The sequence below is a fragment of the Delphinapterus leucas genome, unplaced genomic scaffold, assembly GCF_059928025.1.
Source record: "Delphinapterus leucas isolate spDelLeu-1000000601 "Yukka" unplaced genomic scaffold, BTC_Dleu_Yukka2 spDelLeu_asBTCV2_sq76, whole genome shotgun sequence".
Taxonomy (NCBI): domain Eukaryota; kingdom Metazoa; phylum Chordata; class Mammalia; order Artiodactyla; family Monodontidae; genus Delphinapterus; species Delphinapterus leucas.
In genome coordinates, this window is record NW_028322285.1 from 517,398 (window position 1) to 541,416 (window position 24,019).

Genomic DNA, 24,019 nt, shown 5'->3' on the forward strand with positions numbered 1-24,019 from the left:
TGTGACTGGTTTGTCTAGTGAATCCTAGCATCTAGCGCAGTGCCAAGCACATAGTAGGTCCTCAGTATGTGTTCTGAATTGAACTTCCCAAGCTCCACGGTGCCACCCTGCACATTTGCATACTCTACAGACACAGTCTTCCTGTTCCTGAATGGGCCATATCCATGCCCAGAGCCCAGCTCCTTACATCTGCCCTCATTCCTTCTGCTTAAGGTGCCCACCCCACCTGCTTACCTCATCCTTCACATATCATCTTAGGTGTCACTATCTCTGGAAACCTTCCCCAACCCTACAGGTTAAATCAGATCCCACTGTAATATACTTTCAGAGCATTCTAGACTTCTTCTTCATTGCCATTATTGGTTTGTTAGCTTAGACTTGTACAGTGGCTTAATGTCTCCTTGCCTCGCTCAACTGTAAGATCCGTGAGGGGAGGATCGGTGTTGCAGTGCTTGTTATAGAATCCACCAGGCCTCACCTGGTGCCAGATGTACAATAAACCCTCAAGGTCTACATGAATGAATGGATGCTTCCAGGAAATAGGCCTTAAGGAAAGTAGAAACCAGTATGTAGACGTGTGGATGTCTGTTTTATTCTGTGGAGCATTATGACATGACTGTCTTGCCCTAAACATTCTAAACTGCTTTGAGTATAGATTTCTCTTGTCTGAGATTATGAGTGTCCTGAGGGCAGGGGCCTCTTGTTCATTCTTTTTTTGATCTTCTGCATCTAATACGGAGACCTGCACCTGATACAGAATTCCAAAAATGTATATTGTATGACCAAACTAATCAACATAGATTTCTTTTAAAGAAGAAGATAGTAGCTTCTCTACTTATTGACTTATTCATTACCGTCTTTCATTACCTCAGATTGGGCTCTATCCAGAGCAAAAGTGTATCAGCAATGCACACTTACAAATGATCGTGATGGTGGTTGTAGGACGACCTATTAGCTCTGGTCATCAAGTTTCTGTTGGTCCATGGCCTATTTGCTGAGTTTTCAAGGCATTTTACAAGCATCATTAACCTTATTCTGTCCAGTAATTGCAAAAGTAGGGAAAGCATTGAATGTGCAGTTGGAAAGCCTTATGATGATGATGGAACTTAAAGTGAAATCGTTCTACAGGAGCAGGGACCTATTGGGTGTTTGTAGAATGTTTGACTCCAGATAAAATTTTTTTTTTTTTTTTTTTTTTTTTGCGGTATGCGAGCCTCTCACTGCTGTGGCCTCTCCCGTTGCGGAGCACAGGCTCCGGACGCGCAGGCTCAGCGGCCATGGCTCACGGGCCCAGCCGCTCCGCGGCATGTGGGATGCTCCCGGACCGGGGCACAAACCCACGTCCCCTGCATCGGCAGGCAGACTCTCAACCACTGCGCCACCAGGGAAGCCCGACACCCCACCCGGGAAGCCCGACACCAGATAAATTTGGTTTTATCCAACAGGAAAAGTGTCTTATCCACATGGGATTTAAAACTATAGATCATAGAAGTTTCTGTGTTCACACATGCCTCCTCATCAATGAGCCAGGGCACATAATTAATTGACCAGAAGTCTCGCTGGGATTAATTAGCAGCTGTATGTGAAGAGCTTGGTTCAGACTTGCAGCACGGAGGATGGCTTTCCAGAGTGGCCAGATCCTGGATTCATAATTCAGCCACTTCCGGGGGATCTCATTGCTTGCCTAGTGTAATCCTTGGGGCTCTTGGCCTCTCCTTGGGCCAGTATGGGCACTGCGCGTCCAGCTGCTGCCAGCAGAGGGCAGCAGTACGCTGTGTGTGTTCAATTTGCATCCCAGATTAGCAAATCCTCAAGGATTGACAAAGAGGGAAAGTGGGTGTCCCCAGACTATTCTTGCTGCTTTTCTCTGGGTGTCAACACTGTCCTGAGTAATTGCAAACACAGACCTTTTACATTATGTTGGACTCGGACTCATCTGAAATAGAGAAATGAATACACAACTAGGAGCTGCCATCACAGACAGGAAGTAACTTTAATTAAATATTGTGAAAGTTGAAAAGTTTTTACAGCTTGAATGTTTGCAAAAAAAAAAATTATAACAATCTCTACAGTAGTTAGGTTCTCTAACAATTGAACTGTACAGTGTGTGTCTATTCCAAAAGTTTGATAAGAAGGTGAAAGGTTAGATTTAGAGATGACTTCATTAAGCTGCATCCTAGTACAATGTGAGGCCAGGGCATGTTCTGCAATCCAGTCATCCAGAAGCTGTATTCCACCCCCACCCCCACCCCACCCCCCGCCCCCAACTGAAATCTTAATTGAATTCGCTATTTCATTTTCTTCTTAAAGCCATATTCTGTATTTAGGGTAACATCTTTTACTTGTAAAAAGTTCTGTGCAGAAGAGAGAGGGTCAGAGGGCCAGAACGTCTTTTCATCTAATCAATATCAATAGAGGCAACAAAACACAAATTATACACATTTTAAAGGCTCTTTGGACTTTCAAGAAAAGTTCTAACCACTACACATGGCTGACAGTGGGTGGCGTTTGTTGTCAAGGTCTGAGCCCGACACCTCACAGGCTGACCCGGGTCCTTCACAAACAGTTAAGGGGCTCACCAGACAAAATATGGCTTTAAATTGTACACATCTTCAGGCCAGCGCTTAGCACACGAATTCAGACAACCTTTCTGAGTACCGAGAAGCAATGCGTCCACTTTGCTTACATTTTCCAGTTTTATTATTATTATTAATCATTATTATTATTTCTCACCAAGAAAAATCAGCTTTGCTCCCCTCCCTTCCCTCCCGCAACACCCCTCCCCCACCCTCCCCAACCCATAAAAATCGCACTCTGACAGTCTAGTGAAAACCATTGCAAAATCCATATGGGGGCATGCACAGTTGCAGCATTGTTGTAAATTTCTTGCTCTACTAGAAAAAGTTACATTGTCTTAAGGTAACAAAACAGTTCTTTTGTGCTTTTCAATTTCTTTGTTTTTTTTTTTTTTTCTTTTTTTTTCTTTTTCTTTTTTCTTAGAATGTTAGTGATGACTGACAGTTCTGGTGCACAGTTACAATGTACAAGTGAAATGAATATGATTTGCATTGTTAAGGCATCCAATCTGCTGGTTTATATTTATGTGAAAGACAGAGGAAATATACAAGCAGACTTAGGAAAGAAAGTATGTTCATTGATTTCTATGAAGTTTCTCCCCGGAATTTAATGCACAAAATGCGTCACTCCAAAGGGAGAGGTTCCATGCATATTAATAGAGTAAAACAGCATTAGGGTTTTTTTCTGTAAGCTTCCAAAGCAAAGGATACATTTTTTTTAATCTACAGAACTAAATGCTACAAGAATAATATGCTACTATTTTTTGCCATATATTGGAAAAAACTTCTTAACTTACAAATAATACAAAAATAGACAATGGCTTTTGGGTGAAAATTAAAAAAAAATGAAGCATGGTTTAAAACAATACTAAAAATAACTATAAATGAAATGTTTAAAAATCACATTGAAATAGCTAATATAACTATAGGTGGCCAAACAAATACGCACTTTTCACATAGCAAACATACACAATAAAATAAACTGGGAGTCGGAGGAAAAGGAGGAAGGGGAAAGCAATGTACAAATTCCAAAGATAAATACATTATTTATACGGATATCTTACAAAATCCCCTTTAAAACAAAAAGCCTTTTAATTAACTTTGCAAGTATGTGCAAGCTAAAGGTAGTGAGCTTTTTTTTTCTTTGCAAAATATGCAGTAAAATCTTTTTTTGTGATATTGAAAAACTGTCTTAAGACATTAAAATGTATAAATAGAACAACAACTTTGGCAAAAAATCACAAAAAATCTACAGTATTTATAACTACATACAAAACACAACAGCAAAGAAAAAAGTATCAGGCAAATGCATCCTCAGAGCTTTGCTGCATCTTTGCTATTAATTCCTATTTTTAAGAACACTTCCCAGATAATGAGAGCAAAAATTCCCATCGAACAGAAAACCATGTTTTGGAGATCTCAACCTTCTTCTCCTTTCTCCCAGTTTCCTTTTATTCTTAATTCCAAAGCACTTAACCTGTCGTTTCAATCTACTATGTTACAAATGGTAAGGGTCGACTGATAGAGGCGCTATCTCGGATGGGAAATCTGAAATACCTGCCATGTTGCTTTTGTCAGCTTTTGAAGGATTGGTATGAAGTCAGCATTTAGGCTGAGTAAACTTTAACCATGTAAATGGCGGAGTGTAAGTGGGATTTTGGTTTGATAACTGGAGGGCATAATGTGGAATTCTGTGCCTGACCCTGTTCCATGAAGTCTCAAAGGAGATTCTCACACAGCACGTGTGCCACCAAGCTCTCGAGAGGCCATCGGCTTCCGAAGAAGTTGACATAAGCAAAAGAGAGAGAGTGCTGTCAGGTTTAAATATGCAGTTTTAAGATCTGTCTAGAGGCACTGGACTTTTGAGTAGAAGGGGAAAATGTGATCCTTACATCACTTTTTAACTTTCCAGGCTGCATTTATTTACACAGTTACTTAAGACAACAATACAAAAGAGAGAAATAAGCTTGCACTGCTAAGGGGTGGCATGTTAAGTTAGATATTGGAAATGCACTGTCCGAGTAACTACCACTTGATATGCTTTAAGGCGCAAAAGCCGACCCTTAGTTTTCTAAAAAAATCTAACTGGCATTCCTATTCTGTCCCATACAAGCTTTTTTTTTTTTTCTTTTTTTCTTTTTAAACTTTTTTGTAAATATCACCATTTCATTCTCCTTTTACACAGCTTTAAAAACATCATAAATTAAAACATGGAGTCTTATTTATAGTGTCCCTTGTATACAGCTTTATGGTTTATAAAAGACAAATGATTGCCGAGTTAAGCTTTAAAAAAAAAAAGAGAGAGAGAAAGAAAAAGAGGATTTGCTTCTATCAACACAGAATAAATATATCCCCCCAAGGACTTGGGAGGTACAACTGTAACCAACACCCTGCATTAGCAGATCCCTTCCAATTTCAGTATTTGCAAGGTCGGTGATATTGTTTGTTTAAAAATCTGCAGTTATTGTGATTCCTCTTAAAAAGGCCTGAGTTAAAAGTTCCACTCTGGGACTTGTATCAGATTACTTTCTGTAGCAGAATCCAACCTCTTCATTAATAAAATTCTTCAAGGCAATTCTTTCACATGGGAGGAACAATCATGCCAGATATCGCTGTGAAAAGAGAAGACAAGAGTAAATGGTTTTGCATCCAAACTTCTCACTGAAAGAGGGGAAAAAAAAAAAAGATGGAAAAAAACACCCACACACCACTATGTTGGTTGAATATTAGCCACACATGTGCTTTCTCATCTTCCCTGGAAGGAGTTTTTATTATAAAATATACATGTACTTTATTAAGAATGATAGTATGTCAGCATGTGTATGTGTCTTTAACAGAAAAGAAGATCCTAAGCATCCCTCCAAATCTGATTTCAATTTTAAAACATAACTGGAAAGTCACATAGTTTGCATACTGCTGGGAAAGTTGCAGCCCAACGCTTGCAAAATAGTGAGAATTTTCAGTTTGTCGCTCTTTTTTTTCCCCTCCCCTTCGCTTCCAAAATATACAATAAAAAACTGGTCCATTGTAACAGCCAGTAGTTTCTACCACAACCCGTGGCTCTGCCTGCGCTCTGTGTGAGCATGAGGACGGAGGCTCAGAGCAGTGATCTGAGTGACTCCATTTAGTCCTCAGGCCTGGGAGAAGGGGATACTGGCTCCAGAAAGCGTTGTTCACTGGAGGATGCGGACGCAGAATGTCTTCTATGCCACTGCTTCACTCAGGGTTTCTGGAATGGTCTGACCGTGTCCCTAGAAAACTGTAGCCTAGGGAAGCTAAAGAGAGATCCTAGGCAAAGGGAAGGCTGTATGGGATAATCAAAACTCTTGCAAAGCCGTGTTAGGAACCCACACACAGCTGTATTCAGAAAAGCATGGAATCTGACAGCGTTCCACCCCTGGCTTTTCTGCCTGCTGGGTATGTCCCCCCCCGCCCCCCCCCCCGAGCTAGTTGCTTGTCTCCTTGCACCTCTCTGCCTCCTCAGCTAGAAATGCAGCGTATCAGTATTTGCAAGGGCCGTGATATTGTTAGGGTTGTTGGAGATTTAAATGAAACAACCAGTGCGAAGTGCTTAGCCCGGATCAGCTCCTAGTTAATAGAGGTGGGCTGCTGTTATTTTTAACTTCTGCCGCTAAATTAGCTGTGTGACCAGTGCGAACTGCTTAATTTCTCTGGGCTTGTGTTTCCTCATATGAACTAGGTACCATCCGATATGGAACACTTCACAGGATGGGTATGAGGAATAATGGGATGAGTGCAGAGTTCCGGATGGCAACTTTGAAGTATGTGGAGATGAGAGCAATGCTTACATTAGAAGCAAGAGGCAGCCATCTTTGGCTCCCAATGATGGCTTAACATCCTGTCAGGCAGAGAGAGGAAGTCATTGCTTTCTTTTTGTTGGCAATTCTAAATTTAAATGAATGTCCTTGTCAGTGGTGACTGCATCTAGGAAGTGACCCTGTAAATTTCCCAACTCTCATGTCTGCGAGAATGTGCCTTTGTTTGTAAGCGAGCCCCAACTACCACAAATCCTGCAGTAGACGTCGGAAGGCCAGGTGAGGCTGTGAGCCCTGTGCGCCCCACGTTCCTCTGCTTCCCCTACCCCAGCCCTGGCATTTTCAATTCCATTTAAAAAAAAAAGTATTTTGCCAAACACTTTTTCCGTTAATTTTTAAACCCATCTGTATTCACAAGGAAATTTAATCCACATGTTTCTGATTCATTTACACGTAAATCATCCACATGTTGTTTTGCAAGAGCCGTTTCGCAGTCCAAAAGCTCCTGGAGTCTTTTTTGTAAGCCATCATAAGCCATTTTTCTTAGAAACAGGAAGTGTCACTTGCCAAATGCAGACCAACTTAAACCCCCAAAGGTTTGGGATCCACTGGAGATGCAGTCCCCTTAAGATTCAAGTGAGCCCTGGATTTGACTGAAATGGGGAGCTGGGTATTTCAATCCAAGCCTTGAGAATTCAAGATGCTGTAGCTCCAAAAGCAAGGGGGAGGTCGCGGGAGCAAGAGGGTCTTTGCAGTGTGACAGCTCAGCATGGTCCTGCCTCCCTAAGGATCTTTTCCTCCAGGCTGGAGGTGCGTCCAGGCACCTTTACTAAAGGCAGGGCTTTCCGTGGGAGTTCTAACCCTCTGGCAAAATAAGCGTGTCTCCTTATGCCTTCCGCCAAAATCTACTGTGTGTGCCTGGCATTAAAGGGCAGTCTCCTGCAGCATACATCAGGCAGCGTCAATATGATACAAAGCAAAGCAGAAAACTGACCAACTTCCTGCTATTTCCGTCAGTGGACCCCGCCAGAATGTATCAGCTGGGCCCTAAAAACATCAGGATTTTTTTTTTTTTTTAAATTCTAGATGACCAGAATTTTTTAAAAAAAGAGCTACTCAGTGTTCTGCTACCTGAATAGTATGTTAGATCAATTAGATTAAACTTCTGTTAGGGCCACATTAAAAGCTATAAAGCAAAGCTAAGTGATGTGCTGCGAGTCCACAGATAACTGCTTCTTAGTCTGGAACACAGGAGTCAAAACCTCCAGCACCTTGAGAGCCCAGGCTGGGATCATGAGTGAGCGAGGTCCCCTCCGTGCGGACTGAGGTCTGTAGGGTGGGTGGCACTCTAAACGCTGCCCCGGTGCTGCCGTGCGGGAACGCCTGCTCACAGCCACCCAGCTTTCCAATTACTTCTAGAGAAGGCGGGCAGGTGGATTTTTTAAAAGATAAAATAGCCCAGTCTATATGTGTTAGCAAAAAGTTAAAATTAAAACCAAATGAACAAACATACATATCTGGGGGTATCTAGGGCTGGCTGTGGTCTGCCCGCAGTTTCCTACCTTTGCTTCGTTGGCCTTCAGATTCCTCTGGGGGTCTAACAAAAGCCAGGGAACCTCTCTCCGTAAGAAGCCCCAGAGGTACTTACACCCAGAGTTTTGCACATAATATCAGGGGGTTACAGCTCCCTAAATCTCATCCGTCACTTCCTAAACTCCAGACGCAGAACCCTCACTGAAGAGTAAATTTTGGGAAAGGAGCTCCCTTTGTGGCCTCTGAATTTAGGCACCTCTAAAGTGGCCGTTTAATAAAGAAACCTCATTGCACGACTACAGGGAAGCTCCCGGAATGTTAGAAGCTGTTTTTCTTGTATCCGTGCTGTAATCCCCAAGGTTACTTACATGGGTGAGAGGGATGGGTGTTTCAGGCTTAGAATGTTCCAGAAATGCCACTGGCACACGCACTTGGCCCAGTAGGGCCCGTGAAGATTTCCATGAGGACACGACAGTCTCAGTAACATGTGCCAAAGACATCACAAGACGGAGGAGGCTCTGCCATTCCCCTGGCTGCTGGGTGAGCACATGCCCTGACCAAAGCGCAGAAAACTACTGGCTTGAGAGGCAGTGCATTTTTCAGTGTGATAAGAACAAAGACAAAACGGAAAGTTTTGCCGAGCTGGGAGAGTTTGGAGCGAGAGGGTGGAATGTGGTCTTCGTTGAACCACCATATGTGTAAGAAAGAATGAGGAGCTAATCAGGAACAGAATGGGGGGGAGAGCTTGCACAAACTGAACATGTGCGTGGAGCGAAAGACAATTCCAGGAGATTTGCTACCAGGCTGCAGATAGCTGGGTGAGGCCGGCCAGCCTGCGCTTCAGGGAGGTGGGGAGAGAAAGCACAGGGTGCGGACAGTTTTTGTAAAATCACTCTGGCCTTTTTGTTTTTAATTCTTCGCTGCGGAGACTGTCTGGGACATGGTTGGGGTTTCAACTCCCCACATTGGGGACAGGTCCAAGGGCATGGTGACAGCATTCTTGGGGCTGCCTGTCTCTTGATTAGTGAAGTCCTTTGAGGCCTGAAATTGCAGAGAATCCATGCTGTAGGGGCACATCTTTAGGAGAAGGGAAAGGATGTCTCCAGGACAATAGCTGAGCGTACGAAGTGACTCAGGTCTCTGGGCTCTGAAAACAGACACACTTGGGGACTCTAAGATCAGGATTGATCAGTGACATTATCTACATAAGAATGGAAGGAGATTTCTCTGTGTTTTTATCTTTAAATTCAAAATATGTCTGAATTTCCCAAGTGTTCCATGGGATGTTCACTGGTGTTAACATTCGGAAAAGTGTTCTGTGGGCAAAGAAGTGCAGAGAACAGAATGGGAGACTCTTTTTTTCTTTAACCGCGGGGTGTCTCAGAGCCTTTAGTTAAACATACGTGCATTGTGACTCCAAGACAGTGATGCAGTAAACACCAACTTCTAGGTTTGTTTGACCATAACATTTTCTTTTTCTTTTTTTTTTTTAACAGAACATCTATGGGACCCCAGAAGTACTGAGATAGAGTTGCTTTGTCCTAAAAAATTTCTCAGACGAATCGTAAATCGTCAAAGGTATTAGCTACCTGGGAGAGAAAAGCAGTTGGAATCACAGTAGAAACTGTGAATTTTAAAGTATCAGTAAAGAATGGAACTTCTGACTCCCAGGTAAGGACTTCCTGTTCAAGCTTCTCCCTGCTTCTTGGTGCCTGTGCTGCAGAAGGGTGCACAGCCCCCTACACATGACTCTGGCTCAGGTTATCCTTGATCCTTCTGCCTGAAATGCTCCTCCCCCATCTCCCTGGACCCAAATCCTACTTGACCTTCACCCAAGGTCCAGTTCAAAGGCACCCTTCTCCACTAGGCTGCTCTGAACTCTCCCTAATCTTTCCCTCCTCTGAACTTCCACAGCTGGGCATCCAGCCTCTCCCAGACAGATCTGCTTTCTTTCCCCTGGTGTCATGTTTCCCCTAACACAGGAAAAGCTTTTAAGGTCAGCATTTTCTGGTCCACATGGTCCTAGCCCAGTGGCTTGACTATGACCATTTCATTTAGCACAGGGGCTGATACAGTAGTCAGTCGGCCTGGGATTTAACCCCAAGCTCCCCCTATGTGCTAGCTGCGTAACTCTGGATGAGCCAGCTTGGCCTTGTCTCAGTTTCTGCATCTGTACAAGGGGGACAACAGACAGCCTATATCTAAGACTGGTTGGGAGGAACACATGAGACAGTGAAAAGGCCAGGCTGGGAGGAAGCCCTCCCTCCCACGTTAGTGGCTGTGACCATTGTCATCACCATCATGTGAGACCACAGTGCGTATCTGTCGGGGAATAAACGTGAGTGCTGTCACCAGAGGAGGCTGAGAAAGGGCTGGTAGCGAAAAGGGCCTCTAAGGAGTTGGCTTAAAAAAAAAAAGAACGATGGACAATTAAGAGTGGTAGCTGGAGGTAAAAAGACCTTTAAAACACTTAAAACAACCTAAATGTGTCACCTCTAATCTTGCTTATGTGGTCAGTTTGCTTAACCAACTCTTCCTTCGTCACCTGCCCTGTCTTAATGATCACAATTCTGAACGAGGTGGGTCCAAATGAAGCAGGTGTTACGGTAACAGTGCAAAGGAGGAGGGCTGCAACACTTCAGAGATTCTCACCCTCAATTCTATAACCCACCTGTGTCCTTTCTTTTCTTTCTTTTTTTTTTTTTTTTTTAAATACAAGTGGAATTTAGACAGCTGAAGATGAAGTAATTCTTTAGTTATGGGTCTAGCAGCCTCCAGTCAGAATGTCACTTTTCTCAGGGGAGACTCCAAGGCAAGAGCTCCCTGAAAACAGTGATGCATCACACCCATGTCCGCAGGGACAGCGTGCAGAGGACAGACGTGTGATCCCAGGTGTGTGGGCCCTGCCTGGCGAGTGGATGGTGAAGAGTGGAGTGGGCAGGAGGGAGGACAGCTTCCAAGGTGGTATCAGTTAACGTGACTTTAATTTCTCAACTCATTCCTCCTCTGCTGCCACCTCCCCCAAACTAGGGACGTTTGATACATGACAGTATTGGAAAAACAAAAACCACCAGAAAGCATCTCCAGGACACACGCTCAACTAGAAGGAAAGGGCAGTGTCATCCACAATAGCAAATCCAGCACAAAGCATGTCCCTGAGTCACACCCTAAACCCTCCCAGCTGTGAGCTGTGCATTAGAAACGTGATGGAGACTCAGCTGCTGATCAGAAGCGGGGAGCAGTCTCTGTACTTTCGGAATCTGTGCAGACATGGGTTAGAAATGCCCTGGGGGTGACAAATGCACCAACTTTCTATGTGTCCCTGTCTTGATGCCATTTCATCATTACTTAAGCGCACACACACACACACTCTCTCTCACACACACACACACACACACGCACACACACGCACACACACACACACACACACACACACACCCAGAAGTTCCCTAGATCCAGGAGGTTCTAAAACTCAAGCTGAGTCCCTACTTTCAGTTCCTTCCTGCTCCCTCCTTGGCCCACATGGCATGAAAAGACACTCGGCCTCACAGAACGGCTGCCCACTTCAGTCACCGGTGGCCAGTGATACAGCTGTGACCCTGCAAGAGCCGTGGGCCTTTTCTTCTCAAGCGCCAGCCCTCCACGGCGGATTACAAACCCCGTTATACCTTCTTCCTGACGTCAAGTCTGTGTTTAACAAGCATTGTGATTGGCAGTTCAAGAATGGTAGATTTCTGCTTTCCATGGGTTTTATCCTTACTTAAACCCATTACAAGTTACGTTCGCTTAAGCATCATATCCTCAGTTTGCCAGCTGGAGGTGTGCTGTGCGTGCCAAAGCATTATTTTTAGCGGAGAAAGAGACTTGCGGGAATGGGTGGCTCCCCTTTGTGGGGTGGGCATTTCCTATCACAAGGAATATTGCCTGAAATGTCGTTCCACAGTCCGATTATCTTCCTTTTCCCTCTAAGAAGATGGCTTTGCCAGTGTATGTATATTTCAGGGAGGGGGCAGGGGCACTGACCTTGGCTGTGCTGGGCAGACTGGCCAGCAGGTCTCTGAGGAGTGCCTTGCTGAGCCCTTATGGCGTCAGAAAAGGAAGCAGGAGCCCAGGCTCAGGAGTCACACAGATGGGGTTCAGTTTGGGCTCCACCATTACTAGATATGTGACCTTGAGCAAACGGGGCCTTGACTTCCTCATCTATATAATGGGAGTAGTACCAACCTCATAGGGTCTTCAAGAGAATGGATGTAAGTTTACATCAGTGTAAAGTGTCCTGTACAGAGTACGTGTATAGAAGTATAAATAGATAGAGATGCAAGAAACAGGGCTGCCCCCCTGACCCCTCTCGACCTCCATGACTCACCTCCACCAGTGAAGATGGGCAAGCCGGCTGTGAAGGAAGGCTCCGTGGGGCACTGGGTAGGCTAAGGGTTAGGGCACAGACCCTGAGGGTTTATATGCATCCCCCACTGTTTCTGGCTATGCCTACGGGCAGATGTTTTCTCTCCTTATGCCTCAGTTTTATCCTCTGTACAATGGAGATCATAACTGTCCTCATGTCTCATCAGGAAGTTGTGAGGATTAAATAGGATAAGGCAGGCTCAGTGCTTAGCACTGGTCAGTGCTCAAGGGATGGCAGCTGACGATTTTATTGATCTTACTTCCCTGCCAGCTGCCTTACGAATCCTGGATACATCTCGTTTACCCCCCCCTGAGCAGTAAAGTGGTTGGAAGCTGGAAGGAGGAGATGAACTCTTGAGCCTGAGTTTGAAGCCAGCCTCTGCCACCCACCCCTGTCGGAAGTCAAGCCATTCCATAACCTCGCCAACCTTTCGCTTTCTCGTCTCTAAGGTAGGGGCTCTGAGTGCTGATCACACGATCCCACTGTGGGGAAGGAGGGAGGTCATGCAGGTCAACACCACAACTCAGTGCCAGTAAGAAAAGTGTAAGAAATGGTGGGACCCATTTTAAAAGGTTGGGTTTCTTCTCAGTGAATAGAAAGGTCACCTCAAATTTGGTTACTCTGTTATTTTCCATATTCCATGAGGGGGAGGAAATCGAACAGTTTTGATATGAACCAGAGTCCTCTAGTAGCACTTCGGGGTTTCTGGTTCCCAGTAGTAAGTCTTGGGTCTTTGGTCTAAGATGCTGTAACCTCAGGGCTCTGGCTTGGCGAACTCACCCCCTCCCCGTTATCAGCCCCACCAAATGTGCATGCTGACACAGGCAACAGGAAGGGAACCTACTTCAGGAGAAGGCCAGTCCCGGGAGAGACCCTGCAGTGGAGAACTTGCTAGAGTCCACAAAAGACTGATCTGATTATGGCGACCACAGGGAATGAGAGAGGAAAGAGAAACGATGGCATTAGTAAGTGGAAACAGTATTCTCAAGCAAATCCCAGGCCTGAGCAGAATTGCTGGAGTTGGCAAGAGAACTGCTCAGGCAACTCCAGCAGAGGAGGGATGCCGGGGACGGGGGGCGGGAAGGGGGGCGCGTCAGGGACCAGGGCCTACGAGGGCGAACACAAAGGAACAGAATAGATGAGGGTGGACAGAAGCAGGCAGGCCCAAGGCCGATCCCCTCGCAACAGTGGTGCATCTGCTTCAGGCCCTGGGAAGGTGAGTCAGGGCGTCTGGTTGGCCCGGGTGGGGCCTGGGGCTTACCTTGCAGGCTGTTCCCGTTGGTGCTGGTGCAGGTGGGAGGTGGGGAGGTCTGGGGTCTGACCACAGGCGCAAAAGCACTCTTCTGTTTCACGGCTGAGACCATGTTGGCTGGTGAGAAGGAGAAGATGCCGGAGGAGCTGCTGCAGTTGGAGGGGAGGCTTGTGGAGGAGGCCATGGTGGGGCTGGATGGCACGACTAAGGGGCAATGGGAAAAGAGAAATCAGTGCCTCTCCTGGTGTCCTGACACAAGGCGGCTCGGCTCCGACCCTGACACCCATCCTTCTCAGGCCGCCCTTCTAGCAGGAGCCTTCCCTGAACGCTGAGGGTCTTGTCTGCTCTCATCATTTGGTACTCGGCATGTGTTTCCTTTTGTTGTAGGCCGACTATGAACCAGGCAGCGAGCTAGAGCACCCCAAGCCAGGAAACAAGAGCGCTCTTATAAGGGGTAGAGTACCACATGATAGCCTCAAAGGTGAGTATGGCCAACTCTGGGGAGGCAGGGAAGGGAGACCAAAGAAGGCTTCATGGAGGAGGTGTCAGGGGAGGCACTGCACGTAGGGCCTAAAGTAAGGTTCTAGCAAAGGGTCTGGGGATACAAGAGACAGGAGGAAGCCAACCTGAGAGAGTGTGGTCACCAGTGGAAGGAGAGGTGTGAGGAAGTAGAGTGAGTTGAAGGCAACACCAGGATTCCAGTTTAAGGCACTGGCAGATGGTGGTGTGTGTGTGTCGCCTGTCTCCCCATGGAGCTACAGCTTCCTGAAGGATATGACTGTATCTTCATGCTCCACAAGACAGACAGAGGTAGGTCGGAAGCCAGGCGGGTAAACAGTCTGCCACGTGCAACATGTGTGACCAACGCAGGACTACAAGTCAAAGTTTCAAATTCTCTCTATCCCCCGCGGAGCTGTACAGAGATGAGTGTGAACCAATAAGCAGCAGGATCGGAGCCTTATGTAAATACTCACAGTCTGGGAGTGGTGGGGACGTGAATTAGCAATGATAGGAGACCATTGGCAGTTCAGAGAGAGAGAAAACCTAGCTGCTTGGGGATACGAAAGAGTTTGGGCGCTGCACGTTCTCCACCAACCACAGTCCTCTCTGCCTGGCCTTTCATTCATCTTTTGATGGTTGCTAATAATCTCAGGTCACTTTAGGAGACGGATTTTGAGCACATGAAAGCCCTCTACACTCAGGACTGGTGCCATCACACATTCACCTTCCATTTCCTCCGTCTCCTGGGAAAAAGTATGAATCCTGTCTGATGATTTTCAGACACTTAGTTCAAATTCTAGGCACTTCCTCCTTCACTGTATTATTTTTCACATTATGTCATAAACCTTATATATTGCTTTTATCACCTGCAAGAATCTTCACATCTTTTTCATCCATGGCATTGGCCAAGCCAGCTTAAATTGGGACATCCTTTTGACACCTGAGCAAACCCAGCGAGCTGAGACTCAGAAAATAGTCCAGTGACTTGCCCCAGGGCCAGTAGCTGGAAGGTGAGGCCAGGAAGCAAACCCAAATGCAGCGCTCTTTCTACTGGGCTACCCTGCTAAGCAAACAGATTGCCATCGGACAGGCCCCTTCCCATGAGCACACCAGCGTCCAAATTGCCAGTTAGGTGGCCTCCGCCTCGGCCTACTGGCTTTGGAAAGGTAGGGAAGTGGTTATCGAATCGGTCACAGGCAGCAACTGCCGTCGGGGTGGTGGGGGGTAGGCGAAATGACCCCTTGTAATCAGCCCTCAGCACTACACAGTCCAGACGCACTGGATGCTCTACGGAGCACAACACAGAGCCGCCATCATCAGAGTTTTCGCACACATTTTCTAAACTGGACTTTTTCTTTTAATGAGACCAGCATTTTTATACATCTCTGAGGATTTGTAAATGTGAAAATACGCTCAATAATAACACCCATTTAAATTGCAAAACTCCTGCACTGGAGGTTTGATTCTTTAAATATTCGTAGACTTGAAATCCTGCTGGTTCACTGAGGAAGGCAATTAATCTCCTTGGCAAATGCGATCATTATGTGTATTTAGAGGTGGGGAGTTTGGGGAGGGGGCGTTAACAGAGGAAGGGGTGAAATATAGTCAAGCCGTTCCATTTGTTATAACATTATTAGATATCAGCCACTAAACCAGAAAGTGTGTTCACCAGTGGAATGTCTTATTTTATTTTTTATTCTGTTTGTTTGGAATTTTTCAACATGAGTGGTTTATGAATAATTAAATATTATGGAGACAAAAATTCAAATCAGCTGGGCTTTGTGTTTATTGTTTTATTTGCATTTATGCAGATAAAACTGTCCCATCTGAGAGCCTATTTGAGAACTTAGTACTATATTTGTGAGCACTGAGGAAATCAATTAATGGAAATTAAATGTTCGACGTTTCGTAATCTGACGGATGCAATCTCAGGCTCAAGTCGCTGGGTGTCTGCAAGGGCTTGGGAAGACAGAGCAAGCCAAGCCCCTCAACTGAATTGCTACCACGTAGCAATTAGGTTATTGATTTAATTAAGAACGCCACCTTTTAATTTTCAGGTCATGATTGAAACATTTTCTGATTGAGTAGAAGGAAGAACACTGAAATGACAGATCTGTGAGAAACAATTTTTTGATGAATCAAAATCTAATGTGAAACTGACCCCAAACAACACTGATGTGATAGATCTGTGAGAAACAGTTTTTTGATGAATCAAAATCTAATGTGAAACTGACCCCAAACACTGATGCTCAAGCAGACAGACGTAATATATGCAGATTATTAGGGGGAATTTTAAATGTTCAACAAGCTGCTGATTCCGAGCAGATCAAGTAGAAATACAGAGATTTAGCAAAAATGTGCAGAAACACAGGACACACTGAGCCTACAGATTCACCAAGAAGGTAAATGGCCCTAAGTATTACTTTCAGAAATAATAACTTCTCACAAAGGCCAAGAATGATCTTTCCTTTTTCAACAGCCTAGCACACTCCACATTTCCACTATCATCAGAGAAAGCATCCTTTTCCGTATTTTTAGCTGAGACTCTCGTTTTAAAAACATGACCATTCTTTCATTTAACAAACAACACAGCGGCTATCATCCCACAAAATTCTAAGAGTTTACATATTTTATACACCGGAAGAGCCACCCACATTGTCCAAGATGAGCTTGGTTTTCTATGTAAAGATCCTCAAAGGGCGACAAAGAGATTGCGCAAACAAACACAGCCTATGACATTTTATATGTAAAGATGCCAGTTCCCTGAGGTTCTTTAGATGCAATCTAAACGTTGCACAAAAAAAATCCTTTAAGCGAAGCTTCTTTAAGACAGAGACGAGACACCAAAGAACAATTTCTTGTGTGTAATTTTTTTTCATCATGCCAAATTTTTGGAAAAAAAATAAAGTGTGTTTTTTGATTTGTTCAGTTTTCGTTTTTTTCTTTGTACATATCAAACACAAAGGGGAAAAACTTTCCAAGCACTAAAAAAAGAGATTTTAAGTTTGGATAGTTGTTAGTATGCTATACTACCAGCACCACTTAATATTATCATTCTGTCATTATGATTTGTACCTAGATTTGTTGAATGCATCTCCTATGGGCCAGGACGAGCTCATTACGTGCATTATCTTATCCAAGTCTCACAATAACTGTATGGGAGCGGGTACTGGTTCCTTCCCCATTTTACAGATAAAGAAAACTGAGGTTTAGAGGGGAGATGAACCTGCCCGCAGCCACCAGTCAGCAACTGGAAGAAGAAAGCGTCAAACCCAACTCCATCTGACTGGAAGCTTGGGTTCCTGCAATGACATCACGCTGCTGTTTTGGTTGCAGCCGAGTTCTGTGAGGGAGATGGGGAGGACGGTGAGCAAGGAGGGCAGAGATTCCTGCCAGGGACAGTGCTGGCTTTGGTCCCATCACCTGGGCCTGCACCTGGCAGGGCAGGGGCCCTCAGACTGGGGACCGGGGAGACCTGCACAGTGGGCCACACAGCACGACGCCCAGTTCTTAGAGCAAAAATGTGCAGAAACACAGGACACACATCTCTACTTACTGGCATAGGGCGAGTTGGCAGCTGAGCCATTGAGGAAGGTCGGGGAGCCGCCCAAATTGGACATGGCGGCAGTGCCGTATCCATTCATGCTCGTGGTGACCGAGTTATAGTTGGTCTGCTGAGGGGTGGTGCTCGGCACGTACCCATGTGGTGATACGCTGCTTGAGTTGCGGGTGAAACCTGAGGGGCGGGGGCAAAACCAAGGATGAGGTTGGGTGGGTGGCGGATGGGTGGCGGGTCTGAGAAGCTTGGGGAAAGGAAGGTCTCTGTTTCTTGCCCCATCGCTGCATCCTGAAGGGAAGGGGCCAGGTGACTCATGGCTGGATTGGTGGTGATAGCTCCGTGATTAAAATGGGAAGCGAGCAAAAGACACATTTCTCAGGAGATCATAGATACTTAGTGGGCCTGTGAGAAGTGGCAATGCAGGACCTATCAATCACTTATCATTTGGGAACAGAAATAAATCCTAATCTAAGAGACATAATACCCTGGAGGTAACCGGTTCCTACTCCCTGGGCAAGGATGACGTGCTTTGGCCCCTCCAGAACTTTAGTTCCACCCGTCCTTGTGATCTGTCATTCATGGTTTACAGTGAAAAGTCAAATGGTGAGGTAACTAAATGCATGCATTCTTTCTAGCCCCTCCACCAAATTACCAGACATGATGGCTAGAACCAAAATTCTACAGTAATATCTGATACACACAGACTAGGAATCTCCCCTTTTGGGGGGGAAAAATAAAAGACTTTTTAAAAATAAACACTGTTTTGTGCCAAATAAATGGGGGTGGGGTAGCTTGAGGTTGGGAAGGGGCAGGGAAATGGGGAGGGGAAGAGTGGGGCTCCTGACCCTGATTGGTAGCCTGCGACGCCTCGGAGACATTCACAGCCAGTTGTCCACTGAAGGAATTCACGCCCATCATTCCCGCGTGGACCGAGGTGTTAGTGAGGGCCGGGAGCTGGCTGTGGTTGCGGGGGACACTGTACAGGGCCTCTGCGATGTCAGCTGCTCTCTTCAGAATAATCTCCTGAAAAGTAACAGGAACATCCCCCTTAGCTGCCCAGTCAGATTCCCAGGAGTACCACGTTCCAAGTGTTTACTACAGACCGTGCTTAGGGCTTTCCATGGTTAACAGCACTAACTTCTGCAACCCTCTCAACCAACCTGTGTGTTCAGTCTCATCATAATCACGCCCATACCACGGATGGGGCAGCTGAGGCTCAGAGAGGCCAAGACCTCACTTCAGGACACTTACCTATTTAAGGAGAGAGCTGGGCTGCATAACCCTGTTCGTCTGACTCTGAAAGCCCATTAACTCAGCCAGTCCCCTCTATACTACCTCGCAGTACAGGACAGCAACCTGGGGCTTTCCTTCCCCACAGGTAACACAGAGAACTCTGGGGTCACACACACACACACACACACACACACACACACACACACCCTGCAACTCATCTCACACACACACACACACCCTGCAACTCATCTCCCCAGATGAAGTTAAGGGCAAGTTTACATGATGACCTGTGTCCCTGAGTATTAATGGGACTGTGTCCCTTGGACACTGATTCAGATGACACAAGCAAGGAAGGAGGATTTCTCAGACTCAGTTTCCTGAGCAAGTTGAGTCAGATACATGGAGTTGCTCTACGAAATAGAAGCAGACAATATTCAGGCCTCATTATACTTTTTAGGAGAAGAAATTAAATCCCCCTTTTCCTCCTAAATTTTCTTGAAAACCTGAGAGGAATAAAACCAAGCACCGGTAACTCTCTGCTTCAGTGATGAACTACATTCCCACAGAAGAGTCCTTTTAAATAAAGTACCTTTTCTCGTAAGAAAAAATTATTCCCTAGAGAAGGCGTTAAAAGATTTACAAAAGAAGAGAGAAGACTTGAATGGCCTTGCAACCCGTTAGGTCCGAATGACTTACACACTGAACTCATGCAAGAGCTTTTGTATTTTTCATACTCTTTCATTCTAATAAGGACTCCAGGCACTTCAGTTGAATGTGGAAGGTTCGAGACCCACTATGCTCACCTGGTTGTTGTGTGGCATCCCATACAGCGCTTCCACCAGATCTGCAGCCCTTTTGAGTATCACTTCCTGTCAAGGAGAAAAACAGATACAATCCTCTGAGTGAAGGCAGGATGTCATTATCTTTTCACATGATCACGTACCACTTTCCTCTGGCCATCCTTTGCCAACGCACTGCTTTAAAAGAACCCCCGAATGGCATTAAATCACCAATGTATCCCTATTCACGTACACACTTAATCAAGTCAAAAGGTGAGCATCATTGGTACTGCAAGATAAAATACATCACTCAATAGTGTGCCATAAGCACGATAAAGCACTCATATGTTTATTGCTGAATACAATTGCGAGGTCATTTACTAGATTACTATGATGGATGTCAGCTGGTGCATGTTATGAATCCCTAAGATGTGTTTATTTTGCACTTAACTGCTTATTCCAGGAACCATGACCTTATCAGACAGGTCATTTTCAAGAGATGTCCAATCAATCTTCAGCAACTAGAAGCATGTAGCATTAAACTTCTTTTGTTTATCTCCCTTGCACGGCAGAGTCATGATATAAGCAGGCGATGTAGTAAACCCATCTACTGGGGCAATGCACCGTTTTGTCAGAGGTTCTCACAAAAGAATTCTCCCTGCCCCTGGAAGCTCCCTCTGCACCAGTTTTCATGACCGGCAGAGTCCGTTTCTCTTCTAGCAATTCTTTGCTATTTCAGTACTGTTTGTCATTTTCCCCATTTGCTCATTCATTCTCCTTCTAGATACATGCTCCACTGCTCACTCCAGGTGAAGAAAAAATGTCTCCTTTTCATTTAGGTGGGCTTCCATATTTAGCTAGCATGCTTGTTTCTAATAATATAGGGCGCTCTACAAAAATGTGTGTGGTGGTAATTTTTTTTCATTCTAACCACAAGAAATCGTTCCCTCTTCATTCAGCCCTAATTTTCTGCAGATTCATTTATACTGGAATGTGAAAAGGAAAGTTAAGCTTGATACAAATAAAATGGAGGTTTATCAGAGGAGCAAACATGAAGGCGTGGTGTGGTTATCAGAAGTGATTTGCAAGAAGATATGTTTATAATATTTTTGCTGTGGGTAAAGTTTCAAGAAGAAGTGTAACTTTAAACATTTTACACAATAGATTTCTGCATGGAGAAGCAGTGCTGTTCAATTTTCACATACTGCAGACGCTGATCAGAAAATAGGGATATAATTGCATTCATTTTGCTGTCACCATAGCCTCTTCAAAAATTCTTGAACAACTCTTGAAATGACACGCTTTTAGATACATATTAGCATTTTTCGATTTTAAATTCTCTATAAGATAAAATAGTTGTCATACTGCAGTAACCACTTGTGACATATATAATGTCCTAAATTCAAAAATGAGATAGAGGGGTTTTCAGTTCTCAATAAACATTTATGCTTGCCTTAAGCTGCTAGACCCCATTTATAAAACAGTTCTGTTATTTTTCATATAAGGAGTGAAAAACATTACATAATCAATGGGGTTTGAATCAATACATCTGAAATAATTTATTTTTTTTAATGCAAGCTACAAGATAATCTACCACTGTTTGTTTGCAGTGCTGTCTGACAACAGCAGTTAATAATTTACTATGGTATGGGCACAGTAAACCCTATCCCCAGATCCAATCAGCTTGTGCTGCCTTCACTAAAACCTCACGGCTTTATCTGGCTCTTAGGAAAGATGAAAACAAAACAGGATCAGGTTAGTTTATTTACCAAAATTTGACTTCTCTGGGTCTATATTCATTTATTTCTTCAAATAAATATTTATGCCAGTGTTTGGGCTTGGCAGAGAAGGTATTTTTCTTTTCATTTCAGGGAAAAAAAAAATACAAGTCTCTGTCAAAAGCAAGATAAGGTGCAGTCAGAAACTGCACTTGCAAACTTCAATCTTGGAACAGTATCACTGAGGATTTAGAGCAGTGCTTCTTCTTTTAATTAATTTCACAGAACCAGGGATGAGGGAAGGTAAACTCCACAATAAACTCCAAGATCTTTGAAGTTTTTGTGCCTGAAAAATTCCAACTATCAGTGTAGGCTGTATATTTTAAACTGATATATTTTTGGTGATAACATTTTTCAATAACATAATCTACTTGTTCCTTTTTCTCCTTATTCAATACCCAGAGCTCTCATCACCATTCAATCCTCTGAAAATGAAGCTTGTGAATCTCACTTCCTAGAGTTGCCGCCTCCTTCAATACAAAGAGCCGGGACATGCTTTCTACTAGGCACGTTGCCACCGTAGGTGGGTCAGCAGCCAGCATTGCTTCAGACCAGCAGTCTTGAGGACAGTGCGTGAATCTGATGTTGTGTCCTGGAAGTGACTCCCTTAAATGATATCTTGCCTGTTTTAAAATGTCCTTCATCGTGGTATCAACTATGGGGTTTAAGGGAGGGTCCACTTTTGGCTCAGCTTTGCCAATGTGATTCAGCTTCCATTAGTTATTTCTGCAAATGGGAAGGAGAAAGGAAATTTCTGGGTCCTCTGTTAGTGCAGCGGACCTGCAAGGTGCTTGGATTTTGGTGACCAGAAAATTGCTCTCACCTCCATGTCATTATGCTCCCAGTGAACTAGCCCCCAAGCGTGTTTGTGTTGGGGATCTAATATATTGCCTTTCAATCAGAGCTGAGAGCCACTGAACACACAGACAGAACATGACGAGCAGGTCAGGAAAGCAATAAAGATTTTACAGAGCTGTCCAAGGTGCTAAATTTACTCAATAATGGTTTTGGCACCATAGTGTTAACCTCTCATTTACTACCAGTTTGAGGGACTAAATTGAAGTAGCTGACTTCATTTACCTCGAAATGTATATTTTATGACATTATGTAAGTAGATTGAAAGGGCACTGCAGTTTTAACAATTTAAAGGCTAAAGCATGTTTAAGATGAAACTTGAATATTTATTGTATATTGCACTTAAAGTATATAGAATGTTAAAATGTATTGATTAAATTTGTAAAAGGCATTATAAAAATGACAGGTAGTATAAAAGATGTATGCCTCTTAAAATCAAACTGATAGTATATGCTATCTCTTCGGTGGTCACAAGTGTAATTTTTTTGCAGTTTTATATGGTAATTTGAAAAATCTGTAATTTCACATTAGGAAATGATTGATTGAGCCTGGGATGTTAAAGAGAGAAATTTCCCATAAGGGGACAAGCTGGATGCTTCATATAATCTTTTGTCTCTGAAATTGTTCCTAAAGTCTTATTTTTTGTGACATTAGGAGGGAGCATCGTGTAAGGATCCTTCCATTCTAATATGCAATTTTAATATTTCTGAAAAGAGAGAGCACTTGACAAGTACTAATATCTAATTTTTCAAAGCATTTATTTGTCAGGAGAGATTTTCTCCTCTTTTCATAATGTTTAAAACGTCTTGCTGCTTGCGGTTTAAAACATGAGGGTAGAGATTAGACTCTTCCAAGATAATCAATCCTATCCTTGGATTAAAAAAAAATACATATCCCATTGGGGAATTAAGAAGACAAATACCAGTACCCTAAATAGTGAAAAGCCTCAGAGTCTCCTTATAGAGCTAATGCTTGTTCTCCAACCTACATTCTGAGTCAGACTATTTTTCTTTTCATGGCTTTGGATTTCTTCTCTCTTAAAGAAAGAGAAAATGTATACTCCTTAAAAACTGCAACAACTCTTTGCTGACCTATTTCCTTTCTCAATTAAAACCTGTCTTTACCTGCCTTCCTATGACCACCGATTGATGATTATGTGAATGGAGATCTGGAGAGGAAAAAAAAAAAAGGATGAAGCATACTAAATCTGCTTAGAGTTACTAGAAACACTAGGAAGATTCAAGGATGACTGGGGTTCGAGAAACAGTTCAAGTATAATTGGTACAAGTTTTACTATGTTTTGGAACCTTTATAATGAAAGTGCTGAATGGGCTACGAATGCAGAGAGAAGATTTGGCTTTACTTCGTATGTTGCAACCCAATCAGTTAGCAAATAATTTGTGAACTTTCTCTTGTCCCAGCAGTCACACACCGATATTACTCTCTAGCACCTTTCCAGGCACCCTGTCTTCCCAGAATTAAGGTACGGCGTTCTGTGCGAATTGCAAAAGATTTCCGCCACCATCTGGTCCTATCCTCTTTATCCAATCTCCTCTCCCTAAACATCTGAAGAACTGCCCTCTATTCTGGGCTAGTTAGTCCTCTCCAGCCTGGAAGTAACATGTTGGGCTCCTTCCTATCTCCATACCTTTACTCATTTTGCCTTTATTTGGGAAGCTGGCTTCGGTCTGTGCCCATTTACAGTATCTTCCCATCCTCTAGGGCCTGATAATGAAGGTGGTGCTGGTGGTGGTGGTAGAGTAGTGGAAAAC

At 44.1% G+C, this 24,019-nt stretch overlaps 1 protein-coding gene across 6 annotated transcripts in view; it reads right to left on the reverse strand.

The window, feature by feature from the left end:
• Window positions 1-2,259: 2,259 nt before the first annotated feature.
• Window positions 2,260-24,019, reverse strand: part of EBF1 (EBF transcription factor 1) — a 395,554-nt gene continuing 373,794 nt past the window's right edge. For 3 of the 6 annotated variants that reach the window (XM_022590266.3, XM_022590263.3, XM_022590262.3), the window contains exons 12-16: window positions 19,639-19,704; window positions 18,448-18,625; window positions 17,600-17,779; window positions 13,552-13,746; window positions 2,260-5,188 (exon numbers count right to left, since the gene is read on the reverse strand). In XM_022590266.3, the coding sequence (XP_022445974.1) occupies window positions 5,157-5,188; window positions 13,552-13,746; window positions 17,600-17,779; window positions 18,448-18,625; window positions 19,639-19,704 (651 nt within the window). In that variant the 3' untranslated portion in view covers window positions 2,260-5,156. Of the gene's footprint in view, window positions 5,189-7,878; window positions 13,204-13,551; window positions 13,747-17,599; window positions 17,780-18,447; window positions 18,626-19,638; window positions 19,705-24,019 lie in introns of those variants that run through there. The other 3 variants (XM_022590269.2, XM_022590268.2, XM_022590267.2) reach the window with 1 other exon arrangement.